The sequence below is a fragment of the Garra rufa genome, chromosome 7 (genome assembly GCF_049309525.1).
Source record: "Garra rufa chromosome 7, GarRuf1.0, whole genome shotgun sequence".
Lineage (NCBI taxonomy): Eukaryota > Metazoa > Chordata > Actinopteri > Cypriniformes > Cyprinidae > Garra > Garra rufa.
This window is the reverse complement of record NC_133367.1, coordinates 7,452,039-7,470,667: the sequence shown is the minus strand read 5'-3', so window position 1 is coordinate 7,470,667 and position 18,629 is coordinate 7,452,039. Positions and strand designations below refer to the sequence as shown.

Below are 18,629 nucleotides of genomic sequence, written 5' to 3'. Positions count from 1 at the left end.
TGGTTAAATGTGCTCTGATTATCTGTAATGATTAAACGATAGTTTAAAACAAGACATGGTGTGGAATAGTGATTATTGAGATCCACATTCGTCCGCCTTCCATGCCGCTTACTCCGGGAAAAACGTTCTGGGAACCATCAGAGAACTTTCAGGGAACCTTCTGGGAACATAAATAGAACGTTCCCTATTGGTTAGCCAGGAAAGTTTTCTTTAGGTAAATAAAAACGTAGCCTTTACGTTAGGAGAACGTTCACCAAATGTTCCCGTAACCTAAAGAGAACATTCTGAGAACCAAAAATTGTTAGCTGGGTATCGAGTCATTTCGCTGTAAATAAATGACTCTTATAGCTTTGCAAAGTCAGATTCCTTCTAGAGATTCGGTTCATTCTAAATGGACCTCTCTCTTACAATCATCTTCAAAGGGTCCGATTGTTTCTAGCGAGTCAGTTTATTTTAAACGGATCTCGGATTGGAGAGTTCAAATCATTTTAGTGAATCGATTCACTCTGACGCTTCTTGTAAAGCAAAAACTGCAGCGATTCTGTGGCATATCATGTCTTTTTTTGTCACTATGTTTTTGATTGAGTTATATTTGATTCTATTAAGTTCATATGAAATTAATTCGTAATCTAATGAGTGTATTTTAGCCAAATGCATTTGGCAGATACTTTGATCCAAAATGATTTGCAGTGTGTTGTTAAGTGAATATATTCAGTAAATGATCAGGGCTGCATTTCTCAGTTGATCATAGCTCTATTGTTGACATTGGTTCTCATTCAACTTTAGGCAAACCCAGCTCAGGTTATTCTCTCACTGAGCAGAAAATCATCAAAGATTGCGTTCAAACTCAAACAGATGTGGTAAGAAATGAAAATTGCTTTACTGTCAGACGTAAAAACAGTTTCCATCGATTTCATTTGGACTTGTTTCCAGTCTCTCAGTGTTATTATTAACAGTGAATATTAACGTTACAGACTCGAGATCAGTAAACTTGGGCACAAACACAGGACAGACAGACGTACTGCAGCTTTAATTCTTATTCTACTACATGAGCGACTCTAAACACTCGTTAAACCGGAGTCCCGTCGCTTTTGTTCGGGTCCGACGGCACTTCCTGTAGAGGTCGGAGCACTTCCTGGGCCTTGAGTGGCGGCGCGGAGCCTTTGGTGGGCATCGGCCGGCCCTCGTTATCTAGAACCCCTTCCCCGTGAAGCCAGTCCATCTTCTGCCGGTGCTGCCGTACGGCGTCGTCCACACGCGCGTCCATCATGGCCTCAGTCAGAACACCATCCTCGGAGGAGTACGCCGCCGCCTGAAACACACCGCTCCCATCAGCCTCTGATTCTGATGTTTGAGTGCAGCGTTAATACTGTTAATGGAGGAACGAACCTGCCAGGCCACTGCCAGTTTAGAGATTTCTCGTCCAGACATTCCCTCCACACGCTTCGCTATCTCTGAACACTTCAGCCCATAATCGAACTGAGCCAACTTCAGCCTCCTGCGCGCACACACACACACACACACACACACACACACACACACACACACACACACACACACACACACACACACACACACACACACACACACACACACACACACACACACACACACAGCAGTTTAATACAATGTGGTGCACAACTGCGTGAATCTGTCATTGTAAACTACTTTAAACAAAATCTAAAAAAGTTTATGAAGTTTATTTTTTTTTTTAAGTTTGACGGTTTACAGTCTTAAATAGTTTGAAGTTTAAAGTAGTTTTAAAAGCTTAATGTAGATAGATTGCAAGTAACTAGCATGTGTCTAGCATCACTAACAAATTTCTAACATGTTGCAAGCAGGTTTCCAGCATGATTAACATGTTTTTAACATTTTGCTAGCATGATTCTAGTGTGCTTTGCAAGCTATTAACATGCTGCTAGCATGATTGCCAAGTTACTGGCATTTTGCTAGCATGATTAACATGTTTTTAACATGATTAGCATGTCACTGGTATGTTCCTAGAATGATTAGCAATTTACTAGCATGTTTCTAGCACGATAAGCATGTCACTAGTATGTTGCTAGAGTGATTAGCACGTTATTAGCATGTTGCTAGCATGATTAGCAAATTACTGGCATGTTTCTAACACGATTAACATGTCACTAGTATGTTGCTAGAGTGATTAACATGTTGTTAGCATGTTGCTAGCATGATTAGCAAGTTACTAGCATGTTTCTAGCACGATAAGCATGTCACTAGTATGTTGCTAGAGTGATTAACATGTTGCTAGCATGATTAGCAAGTTACTAGCATGTTTCTAGCACGATTAGCATGTCACTAGTATGTTGCTAGAGTGATTAGCACATTATTAGCATGTTGCTAGCATGATTAGCAAATTACTGGTATGTTTCTAGCACGATTAGCATGTCACTAGTATGTTGCTAGAGTGATTAACATGTTGTTAGCATGTTGCTAGCATGATTAGCAAGTTACTAGCATGTTTCTAGCACGATTAGCATGTCACTAGTATGTTGCTAGAGTGATTAACATGTTAGCATGTTGCTAGCATGATTAGCAAGTTACTAGCATATTGCTACCATGATTAGCATGTTTCTGGAGATAAGTTTAAATGTATTATAAATATAGCACATAGAAGGTAAGTTTGAGTCTCAAGGGATTGTGGGAGTTTTGTCAGTGTGAGTTTGAATAGTGTTGATCAATTAAACATTCCCTCAATGTAAGTCTATGGGGTTTTTCCTAGTTTTAATCATCATTTTTAAGGAAACCGTAAGTCCGATTAGTTAGAAAAGATTCAGCAGCTGGAGTCAGATCAGTCTGAAGATCTGGACTGAGTTTGGAGTTTGAGAGTTAAAGCTCGAGGAGGAGTTCAGAGTCAGAAATTTTAGTCTCAAAAGAATAATAACGAAGTTTAACACGGATTTCAGTGACAATAGTGCACAACAAATTGACCTAAACTGAAACTAAATGAAAGTAAAAACTAGAGCTAATAGAAATGACTAATGTAGTGTGTGGTGTTGCTCACTGGCGTCCTCCGGTGGCCGGCTCCAGCACATATCTGTCAAAGTACAGCCGCACCAGTCTCTCTCTCTCCTCCAGTCCAGGCAACATGAAGTTCACGATCTCGTCGATTCGGTCGTTTATGGCCCAATCAAACTGCTCCGGCTGATTACTGGCCAGAACCAGCATGAACCTGGAACACACACATATATATATATATATCAGCTGTGTGTGTGTGTGTGTGTGTGTGTGTGTGTGTGTGTGTGTGTGTGTGTGTGTGTGTGTGTGTGTGTGATTGGGTGTGTGTGTGTGATTGGGTGTGTGTGTGTGTGTGTGTGTGTGTGTGTCAGACAGGTGTGTTTACTTGTTGCTCTGTTCTCCAGTGCGGTACAGGAATGCGTTCAAAGTTGCACGCAGATCCTCGCTGATCTTCTCCTGAAACACACACAAACACAGAGACGCGTCACATGACCCTGCAGCGACACACACACAGATACAGACACACACACAGTGAAGGAGTGTGAGACTCACAGTGGATCTCTTGCGCAGGAATGCATCGGCTTCATCCACAAACAGCAGCAGCCTGGAGAACAGCACAACATCACATCAAACTCTTCAACACACACTACACTGCACAAACATGTTGTACATAAACTTGTGGTTTTGTAAATCGAAAGCAGAGCACGCAAACAAAAACACACAGGAGCATTCACAACATATGCAACCCCCCCCCCCCAAACACTTTCTCATTGGATCTACACAAAATTTGTAGGTGACTTATTTTCAAAAAGGTGAGTTCTCCACTTGCTTACTCTCGCACACTTAGGCCGTGATCACACCGAACGCGTTTTTGCAGTGAGAGGCGCCTTTTTTGAATGGTTTTCTGTTGGCAGTGAGCGTTCTGCGCGCTGCTTATGCGCCCCGGGCGCCTCGCGTTTTTGCAGAAGCAATGAGCGCCTGAAGTTGAAAAAAAGCAACTCTGAGTGGAAAAACGCCTGACGTCATTCACATTTTCTCCATTGTCCAATCGAATGAATGGAGAGGCGAGCCTTCTGTTGTGGTGATGAAAGTGTCACTCTTGCACACTCTCGCACACCATTACATTTGCTCACTCTCGCACACTCACACAATTACACTTGCTCACTCACTCTCGTACACTATTACACTTGCTCACTTTCAGACACTCCTGCACACTCTCATACATTTACACTTACTCTCGCACACTCACTCTCATACACAATAACACTTGCTCACTCTCGCACACTCATTCTCACACACTCACTCTTGCACACTCTCGCACACCATTACATTTGCTCATTCTCGCACACTCACACAAGAGTGCAAGAGTGAATGTGTGAGTGAGCAAGTGTAATTCACTTGCTCACTCACACATTCACTCTTGCACACTTGTACACAATTATGCTTGCTCACTCACTCTTACACACTCTCGTACACATTTACACTTGCTCACTTTCGCACACTAACTCCTGCACACTCTCGTACATGTACACTTGCTCACTCACACACACTCACTCTCATACTCAATAACACTTGCTCACTCTCGCACTCATTCTCACACACTCTCGTACACATTTACACTTGCTCACTCTCGCACACTAACTCCTGCACACTCTCGTACATGTACACTTGCTCACTCACACACACACTCACTCTCATACTCAATAACACTTGCTCACTCACACATTCACTCTTGCACACTTGTACACAATTATGCTTGCTCACTCACTCTTACACACTCTCGTACACATTTACACTTGCTCACTTTCGCACACTAACTCCTGCACACTCTCGTACATGTACACTTGCTCCCTCACACACACTCACTCTCATACTCAATAACACTTGCTCACTCTCGCACTCATTCTCACACTCTCGTACACATTTACACTTGCTCACTCTCGCACACTAACTCCTGCACACTCTCGTACATGTACACTTGCTCACTCACACACACTCACTCTCATACTCAATAACACTTGCTCACTCACACACACTCACTCTCATACTCAATAACACTTGCTCACTCTCGCACTCATTCTCACACACTCTCGTACACATTTACACTTGCTCACTCTCGCACACTAACTCCTGCACACTCTCGTACATGTACACTTGCTCACTCACACACACTCACTCTCATACTCAATAACACTTGCTCACTCTCGCACTCATTCTCACGCACTCTCGTACACATTTACACTTGCTCACTCTCGCACACTAACTCCTGCACACTCTCGTACATGTACACTTGCTCACTCACACACACACACTCACTCTCATACTCAATAACACTTGCTCACTCTCGCACTCATTCTCACACATTCACTCTTGCACACTCTCGCACACCATTACATTTGCTCACTCTCGCACACTAACTCCTGCACACTCTCGTACATGTACACTTGCTCACTCACACACACTCACTCTCATACTCAATAACACTTGCTCACTCTCGCACTCATTCTCACACACTCTCGTACACATTTACACTTGCTCACTCTCGCACACTAACTCCTGCACACTCTCGTACATGTACACTTGCTCACTCACACACACTCACTCTCATACTCAATAACACTTGCTCACTCTCGCACTCATTCTCACGCACTCTCGTACACATTTACACTTGCTCACTCTCGCACACTAACTCCTGCACACTCTCGTACATGTACACTTGCTCACTCACACACACACACTCACTCTCATACTCAATAACACTTGCTCACTCTCGCACTCATTCTCACACATTCACTCTTGCACACTCTCGCACACCATTACATTTGCTCACTCTCGCACACTAACTCCTGCACACTCTCGTACATGTACACTTGCTCCCTCACACACACTCACTCTCATACTCAATAACACTTGCTCACTCTCGCACTCATTCTCACACTCTCGTACACATTTACACTTGCTCACTCTCGCACACTAACTCCTGCACACTCTCGTACATGTACACTTGCTCACTCACACACACTCACTCTCATACTCAATAACACTTGCTCACTCACACACACTCACTCTCATACTCAATAACACTTGCTCACTCTCGCACTCATTCTCACACACTCTCGTACACATTTACACTTGCTCACTCTCGCACACTAACTCCTGCACACTCTCGTACATGTACACTTGCTCACTCACACACACTCACTCTCATACTCAATAACACTTGCTCACTCTCGCACTCATTCTCACGCACTCTCGTACACATTTACACTTGCTCACTCTCGCACACTAACTCCTGCACACTCTTGTACATGTACACTTGCTCACTCACACACACTCACTCTCATACTCAATAACACTTGCTCACTCTCGCACTCATTCTCACACATTCACTCTTGCACACTCTCGCACACCATTACATTTGCTCACTCTCGCACACTAACTCCTGCACACTCTCGTACATGTACACTTGCTCACTCACACACACTCACTCTCATACTCAATAACACTTGCTCACTCTCGCACTCATTCTCACACACTCTCGTACACATTTACACTTGCTCACTCTCGCACACTAACTCCTGCACACTCTCGTACATGTACACTTGCTCACTCACACACACTCACTCTCATACTCAATAACACTTGCTCACTCTCGCACTCATTCTCACGCACTCTCGTACACATTTACACTTGCTCACTCTCGCACACTAACTCCTGCACACTCTCGTACATGTACACTTGCTCACTCACACACACACACTCACTCTCATACTCAATAACACTTGCTCACTCTCGCACTCATTCTCACACATTCACTCTTGCACACTCTCGCACACCATTACATTTGCTCACTCTCGCACACTAACTCCTGCACACTCTCGTACATGTACACTTGCTCACTCACACACACTCACTCTCATACTCAACACTTGCTCACTCTCGCACTCATTCTCACACACTCTCGTACACATTTACACTTGCTCACTCTCGCACACTAACTCCTGCACACTCTCGTACATGTACACTTGCTCACTCACACACACACTCACTCTCATACTCAATAACACTTGCTCACTCACACACACTCACTCTCATACTCAATAACACTTGCTCACTCTCGCACTCATTCTCACGCACTCTCGTACACATTTACACTTGCTCACTCTCGCACACTAACTCCTGCACACTCTCGTACATGTACACTTGCTCACTCACACACACACTCACTCTCATACTCAATAACACTTGCTCACTCTCGCACTCATTCTCACACATTCACTCTTGCACACTCTCGCACACCATTACATTTGCTCACTCTCGCACACTAACTCCTGCACACTCTCGTACATGTACACTTGCTCACTCACACACACTCACTCTCATACTCAATAACACTTGCTCACTCTCGCACTCATTCTCACACACTCTCGTACACATTTACACTTGCTCACTCTCGCACACTAACTCCTGCACACTCTCGTACATGTATACTTGCTCACTCACACACACTCACTCTCATACTCAATAACACTTGCTCACTCTCGCACTCATTCTCACACATTCACTCTTGCACACTCTCGCACACCATTACATTTGCTCACTCTCGCACACTAACTCCTGCACACTCTCGTACATGTACACTTGCTCACTCACACACACTCACTCTCATACTCAATAACACTTGCTCACTCTCGCACTCATTCTCACACATTCACTCTTGCACACTCTCGCACACCATTACATTTGCTCACTCTCGCACTCACACACTCTCTCACTTACATGCAATCACACTCAAGCACGCACCTACACATGCGCACACAGGCTCACGGACACAATCACACACACTCACTCGCGCAAATGCTTACCTTCACACACACACACACACACACTCTTACACTCATCACCGTCACTCAAGGTTATCTGGATCAGATATAAATATAATGCGTTTCTCACCCGCGGCCGCTAGTTCCGGCCCAGTCGAACACCTTGTGCATCGCCGTCACTCCGTCTCGGCCCATCGGCGCCACGTCTCCTCCCGTCATAATGGCGTAATCCATCCCAGAATGCATCGCCAGCTTCTGCTCACAGCCAATCAGACGCGGTTAGACATGCGCGACGGCATTACGTCGTGTTTGAACACAGATGTGCGTGAGCGTCACCTTAGCGAAGAGCGTCTTCCCCGTCCCCGGCGGGCCGTACATCAGGATGTTCCGGTACAGGCCGCGGTTCTGTCGCGTGTTCCTCGTCGCTATGGCGATGTCACGCACGCGCTCCTCCAGCGTCGGCTGCGGAGAGACAGGAAGTCAGACGTGCACGCTAACAGGAAACGCGTGTGGTAATGGATACGCAAACACTTACGCTGAGCACGACTCCCTCCAGCGCGTCCTGCGGTTTGCTCTTCAAACGCTTCGCCATCTGAAAAGATACGCATGCGTGTGAGCGCCGCTATACACCTAACTTCCTGTTTGTGCAGTAAGTGCTCATTAAACACACACGTGTTGTACCTTGATAGGGTGTTTGAGGGCTTCTACCACAGTGAATCGCGAGGTTTCTCGCACTAGCGAAGGTTTTCCCATCCGAGCCTCGATGTATCGTCCGGCCACAGCGGTGGCGTTACGAGCGGAATACACGCCCACCGCCAGCAGCGTGAGCCCTGCCACCTACAGGACACTCAGAACGTCACACACTCTCACACAAGATCGTCTGACACACATCGAGACACGTCACCGCTTACCGTCGCCGTGACTTTATCCCAGTCTGATATAAACGTGCGGAAACCTTCACCGAACACGGCGCCCGCCGTCCTGAAACACACAGTGAACCGTCACATGACCACATCTGAACATGATCGTAGGTTTATTTGTAACACTATTAATAATGAATGTATAAAAAATTAATTTATTTATAAAACACCTGAATATTTGTGCTGAGGTGAGTGATATTACCGTATGGAATCGAGGACGGTCTGTCTGTGTTCGGCCGCCTTCAGTCGTATCTGTTCGCGGATGATGTCGGCGTTCTCTCTCTCCACACGTGCGCGAGCTTTAGACTCCGCCTCCACACGCAGCATCTCGTTCTTGTGCCGCAGCTGCATCTCATGCTCGACCGTCGCTACAGAAACACATGCGATCACGTTCAGATGACGGTCGACACAAATACTGTGAATGAGTTCAGAATGACTTTCTTAAGCCTGACCTCTCCTCATGGCTTCCTGTTTCTGCACGGACTCTTCCTGTTTGCGCAGGTTCTCCTCATTCAGGATTTGCTGTGGAGGAACGCAGGTGTTAGACTGATGCGCAGTGTGAGAAGAGTCTAAGAGTCTGAGAGAAGTCTGAAAGGAGTCAGAAGAGTCTGAAAGGAGTTGAAGAGAGTTGAAGAAGAGTCTGAGAAAGTCAGAAAGAGTCTGAGTCAGAGGGAGTCTGAAAGGAGTCTGAGAGAGTTGGAGATGAGACTGAGAAAGTTGTACAGAGTCTGAGAGTAGTCAGAAGGGTCTGAAAGGAGTTGGAGAGGAGTTTGAGAGAGTCTGAGAAAGTCAGAAAGACTCTGAAGGGAGTTTAAGAGAGTCTGAGAGGAGTTAGAGAGAGTTGGAGAAGAGTCTGAGAAGAGTCTAAGAGGAGTCTGAGAAAGTTGTACAGAGTCTGAGAACAGTCAGAAGAGTCTGAAAGGAGTCTGAGAATTTCAGAGAGAGTCTTGAGTCTGAGAGTGTTTGAAAGGAGTTTGAGAGAGTCTGAGAGGAGTTAAAGAGAGTTGGAGAAGAGTCTGAGAAAGTTTGAAAGGAGTCTGTGAAAGTTGAAGAGTCTGAGAATCGTCAGAAGAGTCTGAAAGAAGTCATATGAGTTGGAGAGCGTCTGAGAAAGGTTGAGAAAGTCAGAAAGGAGTTTGAAAGCCTTTGAGAGGAGTTAGAGTTGGAGAAGAGTCTGAGAAAGTTTGAAAGGAGTCTGAGAAAGTTGGAGAGAGTCTGAGCGTTGTCAGAAGAGTCTGAAAGGAGTCTGAAAGGAGGTGGAGAGCGTCTGAGAAAGGTAGTGAGAGTCTGAAAGGAGTCTGAAAGAGTCTGAGAGGAGTTAGAGTTGGAGAAGAGTCTGAGAAGGACTGAGCGGAGTCTGAGAAAGCCGGAGAGAGTCTGAGCGTAGTCAGAAGAGTCTGAGAGGAGTTGGAAAGAGTCAGAGGGGAGTCTGAGAAAGTCGGAGAGAGTCTGAAAAGAGTCAGAAGAGTCTGAGAAGAGTCAGAAGAGTCTGAGAAGAGTCAGAAGAGTCTGAGAAGAGTCAGAAGATTCTGAAAGGAGTCAGAGAGGAGTCAGAAGAGTCTGAAAGGAGTCTGAGAGGAGTTGGAGAGAGTCAGAGGGGAGTCTGAGAAAGTTGGAGAGAGTCTGAGAAGAGTCAGAAGAGTCTGAAAGGAGTCTGAGAGGAGTTGGAGAGAGTCAGAGGGGAGTCTGAGAAAGTTGGAGAGAGTCTGAGAAGAGTCAGAAGAGTCTGAAAGGAGTCTGAGAATTTCGGAGAGAATCCTGAGTCTGAGAGTGTCTGAAAGGAGTCAGACAGAGTCTGAGAGGAGTCAGAAGAGTCTGAAAGGAGTCTGAGAGGAGTTGGAGAGAGTCTGAAAGGACTCGGACAGGAGTCTAAGAGGAGTCAGAAAAAGTCAGAGAGTCTGAAAAGAGTTTAAGAAAGTCTGAGAGGAATCAGATGAGTCTGATGAAACGCACCTGCTGCCGCAGTTGGTCTTCGTACCGCTGCCGTGCCAGCTTGTCCTGATACTGTGCCCTCTGTAGACGAAACAATCACCTTCATCACCTTGATCATCATCACCATCATCATGATGATCATGTGCTCAGACATGCGACTTACCGCCTGGTGCTGTTTGGTCTCTTCGTTCACAGTCTTCCTGCGCTCCTCACCCTGGATGCGGATCTGATCGCCCTTCAGCTGCTCCAGCGCCGCCTCGTACTCCTAAAACACACACACAAAGATACACAATACACACAAACACAGTGTAAAACTCTAGCTTTCCTGCATGTATTTAAACAAGAAAATAAAGCATAACCATCTGTGTTTGTTTTCATTCATTTCAGAAAGTGCTATAAATTAAATCACTGTAAATCCTATGATAATTGTACTATACACTCTTAAAAATAAAGGTTCTTTATTGGCGTTAATGGTTTTATAAACAACCTTGAACATCAACGGAACCTTTAAAATGCAGAAAAGGTTAAGGTTTTAAAGTTTTTAAAATGTTCTTAAAATAGTTCTTTTAGCAGCCGTTCACTGAAAGGTTCTCTGGGAATCAAAAATGATCTATTTTCTCTCTAGAATCTATTTTCTTCTCGCAACTTTGACTCTATGAACTTGCAATAGTTGCTTTGAAAGTCAAAATAGTGAGAGATAAACTCATTTCTGAATTCCGTCTCGCAATTCTGACCTTTGTTCTTGCAAATGAAAGAAAAATGTTACTGTGAAAGTACCTTGCAGCAAAAAACTATTTGCAAAATAAAACAGAACTTTCACTTTAAATAAAATATAAAAGTAAATATAAACACTATATAATGTATTTTCACTGCATCATGAAAACACTTTTTGTTAGGGACATTCATAAATATTTTGTAAGCATTTTCTACCTAAAAAGAAAAAGAATATATGATGAACATAAAAATTATTTGATTTTAATGGAGTTCTGGAAACTTGTATATTATTATTATTATTAAAAAGGTTTGAAACATTCAAAGTTTATTTTTCTCATTTTGTGGCAGAAACCAAAAAACGGAATTGCGAAATGTTATCTTATTTATATCTTGATAAAGTGAATAAGTTGACATCTCAAAATTGTCATTTTTTCCGCTAAATTTTGAGCTTACATCTCATAAAAGAGATTTTTATTTCCATGCTGGAAAGAGGCTTCCATTGATAGTTTTTATCGTAAACGACTGCTAATCTTGTAATATTTTACTAATTCAATCAGTAAAAGACTTCATCCGACGTCTTAAAGTGACAGTTCACCCCAAAAATGAAGAAGCTAGTGATGATAGTTTATAGTACACAGATATTCTCATTACACAAAAACACATCATAACGGTTGTGTGGAGTACGTTTTATGATGGATGGATGCAGTTTATTCGTCTTCAAAATCTCAACAGCCATTCACTTCCATTATAAACAGAAGAGCCTGAGCATTTGTTACTATAACTTTGACTAAAAGACGAAAGTCACATACGCCTCGGACGGCTTGAGGGTGGGGTCATCTTCATTTTGTGGGTGTGAACTGTCCCTTTAAATGTAAATCCATATAATGATGACAGCGTGTGCTTCTCTCCTCAGCATCTGGTCTAGACCAGGTCTAACCTTGATCTTGGTCTGGTGCTCCATCTGAACGGTCTGCTCCTGCATGCGCGCCAGATCCAGCGCCTCTTTGGCGTGACCTGCGGACACAGGGGTCAAGCATCACTAAACCAACGCTGACCTTTGACCTAATGCCCTTCACGTAATCAAGACACAATGAATGAAGCTCGGTTCGGTTACTCACGCGATCGGTCCAGCTCTTTGGCCGCCTGAGCGGCTCTCTCCAGCCCTGTGGGATCGAAGTTGCTCCATTTGTCCTTGGGTTTGTCTCCAGAACCAGAACCGGAGCCGCCGGAGGGAGGTGGAGGAGGGGGACCGGGAGGAACCGGAGCGTCTGGCGGAGCGCCGCTCTGACCTTTATTGAGCCCGAAGAGCCACGACATGATCCGCTGACAGACACCGACGAACCGGGTTCACACTCACTCTCACACAGACACTTCCACTCCACGAGTGTCACGCCGCGCTCTGCGCACGCGCACTGCTCCTCACGCGCCGCCGCGCCGTGCTGATTGGCTCACGCGCTCGTCCTTCAGAAGGTCAGGGATGAAGCCACGCCCACATAGAGGAGTACGGTGGCCGAGAGATGACAGCGCGGCTCTTGCGTCAGTCTGCAGCGTCACATGCGGCGTACACGATTACTAAACATTTATATATAGATAACTTAAAAAAGCTATTTTATTTTAGAACGTTTCCAAAGCAACACTGTTCTTTTTTTAATGTAGTTAACCGAACAAGAATTGAAATAAAAATGAATAAAAATGTTTAAAACACAGAACCATTGAAATTTTAAGTACATTAAAAAAATAAAAACGAATTGAAAAAGCTATCATTGTATATAAATGCTAGTATAAGACAGTATTTGATAAATATATTTGTTGAATAAATAAAAAAATAATAATTTTGATGTATTTAACTAAAACTAGAACTGAAATAAAAATTAAACATAAAAAAACTAATAAAAATGTTTAAAACAACACAGAATCACTGACATTTTAACTAAATCTAAAACTAAAATTGAAAAGCTATAATTGCTAGTAAAATAAGTATATAAGTATATATATAAACATATTAAAACATTAAAAGAAATGACAAAACACACAATAAACTAAAATGAACATGAAAGCAAAAAATATACAAATGAAGCCAAAACATGAACAAAGAGTATAATGGTATTCAATTGATACTAAAATAAATTAAATAAAAAGAAATGAAAATAAATATTTTACTTGAATTAATATAACATAAAAATTTAAGTTTCCAAGGGAACATTTTTCATTTTGATGTATTAAACTAAAACTAGAACTGAAATAAAAATGAAAAACGAATACAAATGTTTAAAGCACAAAAGAGAATCATTGAAATTTTAAGTACATTTAAAATATAGAAACAAAAACTAATTGAAAAAGCTGTCATTGTGTATAAATGCTAGTAAAATGAGACAGTATTTGATAAATGACGTTATTTTACAGCAACATTAACAGAAAAACACTTCATATTCGAGAACTACGTATAAACACATTATTATTATTATATTAAAATTTAATACAAACTCTATAAACATATTTAAAACAATCAAAACCAATAAAACAAAACACACAATTAACTCAAATGATATACTAAAATAATACTGGTTAATAACACAGAGAAATATATTTCTTGAATAAATATAAGATACAAAAAAAAACAATTTTCATTTTGATGTATTGAACTAAAACTAGAACGGAAATAAAAATGAAAAATGAATTAAAATGTTTAGAACACAACACAGAATCATTGACATTGAAATTAAATCTAAAACTAAAATTGAAAATGCAATAACTGTATATCAATTCTAGTAAAATAAGTATATAAGTATATATATAAACACATTAAAACATTAAAACGAATGACAAAACACACAAAAAAATATACAAATGAACAAAAAGTATAATGGAATTCAACTGATACTAAAATAAACAAATGAAATAAAAAGAAATGAAAATACATATTTCACTTGATTTAATATAACATAAAAACTAAACTTGTTTTATTCTAGCAAGTTTCCAAGGCAACATTTTTCATTTTGATGTATTAAACTAAAACTAGAACTGAAATAAAAATGAAAAACGAATAAAAAACGAATAAAAATGTTTAAACACAACACAGACTCATTGAAATGGAAAACTGGAAAATAAAAACTAATTGAAAAGCTGTCATTGTACATAAATGCTAGTAAAATAAGGCAGTATTTGATAAATGACATTATACAACGTTTATTCATTTCACTTTTGATTTTAAAGGACATAACATTGACAAAAATATAGCTGCTTTCCATAAAACCTTACAAAATAACACCATTGCTTACTTTTATATGGAGTAACGCAATACTGCAACACAAAACTGTCTTTGAAAAGGAACACGATTAGTTACTTTTTAATGGAGTAACGTGAGACTGTAACACACTCATTTCCATAAAAAGTAACAAAATAACACTTTAGATTACTTTTAATGGAGTAACGTGATACTGCAATGCATTATTTTCATAAAAAGTAACAAAAAACACTTTTGTTTACTTTTTATGTTTTAACGCAGTACTGTTTCGCATTACTTTCCATAAAAGTTACAAAATAACACTCTAGATTACTTTTAATGGAGTAACGTGATACTGCAACGCATTACTTTGCCTAAAATGCAACAAAATGTCACAATACTGCAACACATTATTTTCATAAAAAGTAACAATTACACAATTAGTTACTTTTCTATGGAGTAAAATGAGACTGTAACACACTAATTTCCATAAAAGTAACAAAATAACATGATATTTGTTACTTTCTATGGAGTAACGCGATACTGCAATGCATTACTTTCCATAAAAGTAACAAAATAACACTTGAGATTACTTTTAATGGAGTAACGTGATACTGCAGTGCATAACTTTCCCTACAATGCAACAAAATGTCACAATAAATTACTTTTCTGTGGAGTAACGCAATTCTGCAACACATTATTTTCACAAAAAGTAACAAAGTAACACTTTTGTTTACTTTTTATGTTGTAACGCAATACTGTTTCGCATTACTTTCCATAAAAGTTACAAAATAACACTTTAGATTATTTTTAATGGAGTAACGCGATACTGCAACGCATTACTTTGCCTAAAATGCAACAAAATGACACAACAAATTACTTTTCTGTGGAGTAACGCAATACTGCAACACAATATTTTCATAAAAAGTAACACAATTACACAATTAGTTACTTTTTAATGGAGTAACGTGAGACTGTAACACACCAATTTCCATAAAAGTAACAAAATAACACTTTAGATTACTTTTAATGGAGTAACGCAATACTGCAACACATTATTTTCACAAAAAGTAACAAAATAACACTTTAGATTACTTTTTATGTTTTAACGCAATACTGTTTCGCATTACTTTCCATAAAAGTTACAAAATAACACTTTAGATTACTTTTAATGGAGTAACGTGATACTGCAACGCATTACTTTGCCTAAAATGCAACAAAATGACAATAAATTATTTTCTATATAAGTATAAAAAGTAACAAAACACAAATGTTTAATTTTCTAAAGAGTATTTGGTATTGTGTTATTAATCATGACATATAACAGTCAAATACAGATTCACATTTCTATGGAGCTGTTATTAAATAACTGAATGTGCAGAATGTCATCTTCTGGTTTCGGTTTGTTACTGCGACGCTGCTTTGAGGCGATCAGCACTGTATCGAATGTTATAAACGTGAGTTGTTTCTGAATATAAACACAACACACAGCTGTTAAATAGGAAAATGTTTTATTGACATGATGGACACACACACACAACACTTATGTACAGGAAGAGAGAGGTCACATGGTGAGCTGAGCTGTGATTGGCCGGCGGTGGAGGGGCTGTTCAGTGCAGCTGTGTGATGCGTGAGAACACACCGGGCGGTTCGCTGCCGTCTCCCAGAGCTGCTCTGAGTCCCTCCGTCCGCCGCGTCTCCGCCAGCGCAGTCAGAGCCTGGAACGAGCGCGGCTCCGTCACGGACAGATCGCACAACACACGTCTGTTCAGCTGAACGCTGCACTGTGAGCACAAACACACGGTTAGCGCACGGTTAGCACACGCGTCTCCACTGGAGAACTAGCGCGTGGCGTCACACTGACCTTCAGCAGGTTGTGTATGAGCGCGGGGTACTTCATGTGGTGCTCTCTGGTGGCCGCCGCGATACGCTGGATCCACAGCTGCGGGACACACCAGCGTTAGCGTTAGCGTTAGCGTTCAGTGTGGTGATCACATGACGTGTGTCATACCTGTCTCATATTGCGTCGCTTGGCCTTCCGTGCTTTGCTGGCGTAAACAAACGCCCTGCGGACCGCCCGCACCGCCAGACTGTAGCAGCGGTTCTTCCTGCCGCGGAAATGCTGAAAAACACACACACAACAGTTGGTTTCCAGTATAGAACGTTCCCCTAACATTCCCACAACGTTAATATAACCATACGACAGAGATATGACCAGTGTTGGGGTTACACATTACTAGTAATCCGATTACTCTTTTAGAAGCACTGCCTTACTTTTACAGTTACAATCAAATATTAGAGCTACTTTTTCAAACAATTAGCGCAAGTTACTTTGTATTTCCATTTACGGACTGATGGGGTCAGAGACATCAGACTGGGCTGCAGAGGAGTAACACCAGACTGCAATGCATTACTTTCCACAAGAAGGAACGAAATTAGTTACTTTTCAAATTGGTTACTTTTTCCATAAAAAGAATCAAAATAATGCAATTAGTTACTTTTCAAATTGGTTACTTTTTCCATAAAAAGAATCAAAATAATGCAATTAGTTACTTTTCTGTGGAGTAATGAGATACTGTAACATATGATTTTCCATAAAAAGCAACAAAATAACATGATTGGTAATTTTTTGATGGAGTAAAGTGATACTGTAATGCATTACCGTTCATAAAAGTAACAAAACACCTTAAAATAAAAGTAACAAAATAACTTTTCTATGGAAAAACGTCATACTGTAACACAGTACCTTTCATAAATGTAACAAAATAATGAAATTTGTCACTTTTCTTTGGAATAATGCGATACTGTAACACAAATCACTTTCCATGAAAAGTAACAAGGAGTAACACAATACTGGTTACTTTTCTATGGAGCAACATGATACTGCGACGCATGATGTTCCATAAAAAGTAACAAAATAACACAATCAGTTACTTTTCTATGGAGTAACGCCGTACTTTCTATAAAAATAACAAGGAGTAACATGACACTGTAATGCACTACTTTTCCTAAAGTTGTAACAAAATTACACAATTAGTTACTTTTCTATGGAGTAACATGATACTGTAATCCGTTGCTTTCCATAAATGTAACAAAATAATTTGTCTATGGAGTAACACTGTACTGTAACACATTACTTTCCACAAAAAGTAACAAAGTAACACAATTAGTTACTTTTCTTTGGAATAATGCGATACTGTAACATATTACTCTCCATAAATAGTAACAAAATAACATGATTGCTAACGATTCTAAAGAGTAAAACGATACTGTAACATTACTTTTCATAAAATGCAACAAAATAATGAAATGAGTTACTTTTCTTTGGAATAATGCGATGCCGCAATGCATTACTTTCCATAAATTGTAGCAAAATAACAAAATTAGTTACTTTTCTGTTGAGTAAAGCAACAGTGTAACACATTACTTTTCATAAAAGTAGCAAAATAACACAGCTACTTTTCAATGGAGTAACATCATACTGCAACACGTTACTCTCCATAAAAATTTACAAAATAACACTATTGGTTACTTTTCTGTAGAGTAACGCGATATTGTAACGCATTACTTTCCATAAAAAAGAGCTAAACAATATTGTTACTTTTCTACGGAGTATAGAAATTCCTATCAGATGTGATGAGACAGAAGGACACAACGATAACCAGACAGACAGCTATGAATAACTACTCCTCATGTCTCCTGATCATCATCATCATCATCATCTTCATCATCTCACCCGCGCGTTCTTCAGGAGCTCCTGGACTTTCCAGTATCGGTCGGGTCCGCGGTTCCGGGTCCAGCAGGAGAGCGTGAGGAACACCATGATGAAGATCAGATCTGATCAACCTCAACCGATTTTACATCAGTGACCTCAATCTCTCATGCTCTGTTCGCCTGCACCGGTCACGCGATGTCACATCCGGGTCATCCGAATCCCTGTCAGACTTACAAAATAAAAGTCCAACTATTATTATTATTATTATTATTATTATACATAAATACATATACATTAATACCATATGAACGCTATTAAGAATG

The 18,629-nt window shown here is 40.8% G+C and overlaps 2 protein-coding genes across 2 annotated transcripts; both read right to left on the bottom strand.

Moving 5' to 3' along the window:
- Positions 1 to 856: 856 nt before the first annotated feature.
- Positions 857 to 12,759, bottom strand: atad3 (ATPase family AAA domain containing 3). Its single transcript, XM_073844023.1, has 16 exons — positions 12,487 to 12,759; positions 12,306 to 12,382; positions 10,818 to 10,919; positions 10,676 to 10,735; positions 9,175 to 9,244; positions 8,925 to 9,090; positions 8,714 to 8,783; positions 8,484 to 8,639; positions 8,338 to 8,394; positions 8,139 to 8,264; positions 7,933 to 8,057; positions 3,532 to 3,583; positions 3,365 to 3,435; positions 3,026 to 3,193; positions 1,390 to 1,498; positions 857 to 1,312 (listed from the first exon to the last, which is right to left on the bottom strand). The coding sequence occupies exons 1-16, from the start codon at positions 12,683 to 12,685 to the stop codon at positions 1,070 to 1,072; spliced, it is 1,851 nt and encodes a 616-aa protein (XP_073700124.1). The 5' UTR covers positions 12,686 to 12,759; the 3' UTR covers positions 857 to 1,069.
- A 3,326-nt stretch (positions 12,760 to 16,085) lies between these two features.
- mrpl20 (mitochondrial ribosomal protein L20) lies at positions 16,086 to 18,496 on the bottom strand. Its single transcript, XM_073844608.1, has 4 exons — positions 18,328 to 18,496; positions 16,603 to 16,713; positions 16,456 to 16,533; positions 16,086 to 16,375 (listed from the first exon to the last, which is right to left on the bottom strand). The coding sequence occupies exons 1-4, from the start codon at positions 18,412 to 18,414 to the stop codon at positions 16,202 to 16,204; spliced, it is 450 nt and encodes a 149-aa protein (XP_073700709.1). The 5' UTR covers positions 18,415 to 18,496; the 3' UTR covers positions 16,086 to 16,201.
- Between the last annotated feature and the right edge of the window lie 133 nt (positions 18,497 to 18,629).

Coding starts and splice junctions, on each gene's coding strand:
- atad3 (XM_073844023.1), bottom strand. CDS start 12,685: ATGTCGTGGCTCTTCGGGCTCAATAAAGGTCAGAGCGGCGCTCCGCCA. Junction 9,091..9,174: donor ACAGGAAGCCATGAGGAGAG/GTCAGGCTTAAG, acceptor GTGTTTCTGTAG/CGACGGTCGAGCATGAGATG. Junction 8,265..8,337: donor TGGAGGGAGTCGTGCTCAGC/GTAAGTGTTTGC, acceptor GTCTCTCCGCAG/CCGACGCTGGAGGAGCGCGT.
- mrpl20 (XM_073844608.1), bottom strand. CDS start 18,414: ATGGTGTTCCTCACGCTCTCCTGCTGGACCCGGAACCGCGGACCCGAC. Junction 16,534..16,602: donor AGCGACGCAATATGAGACAG/GTATGACACACG, acceptor TGTGTCCCGCAG/CTGTGGATCCAGCGTATCGC. Junction 16,376..16,455: donor TCATACACAACCTGCTGAAG/GTCAGTGTGACG, acceptor TTGTGCTCACAG/TGCAGCGTTCAGCTGAACAG.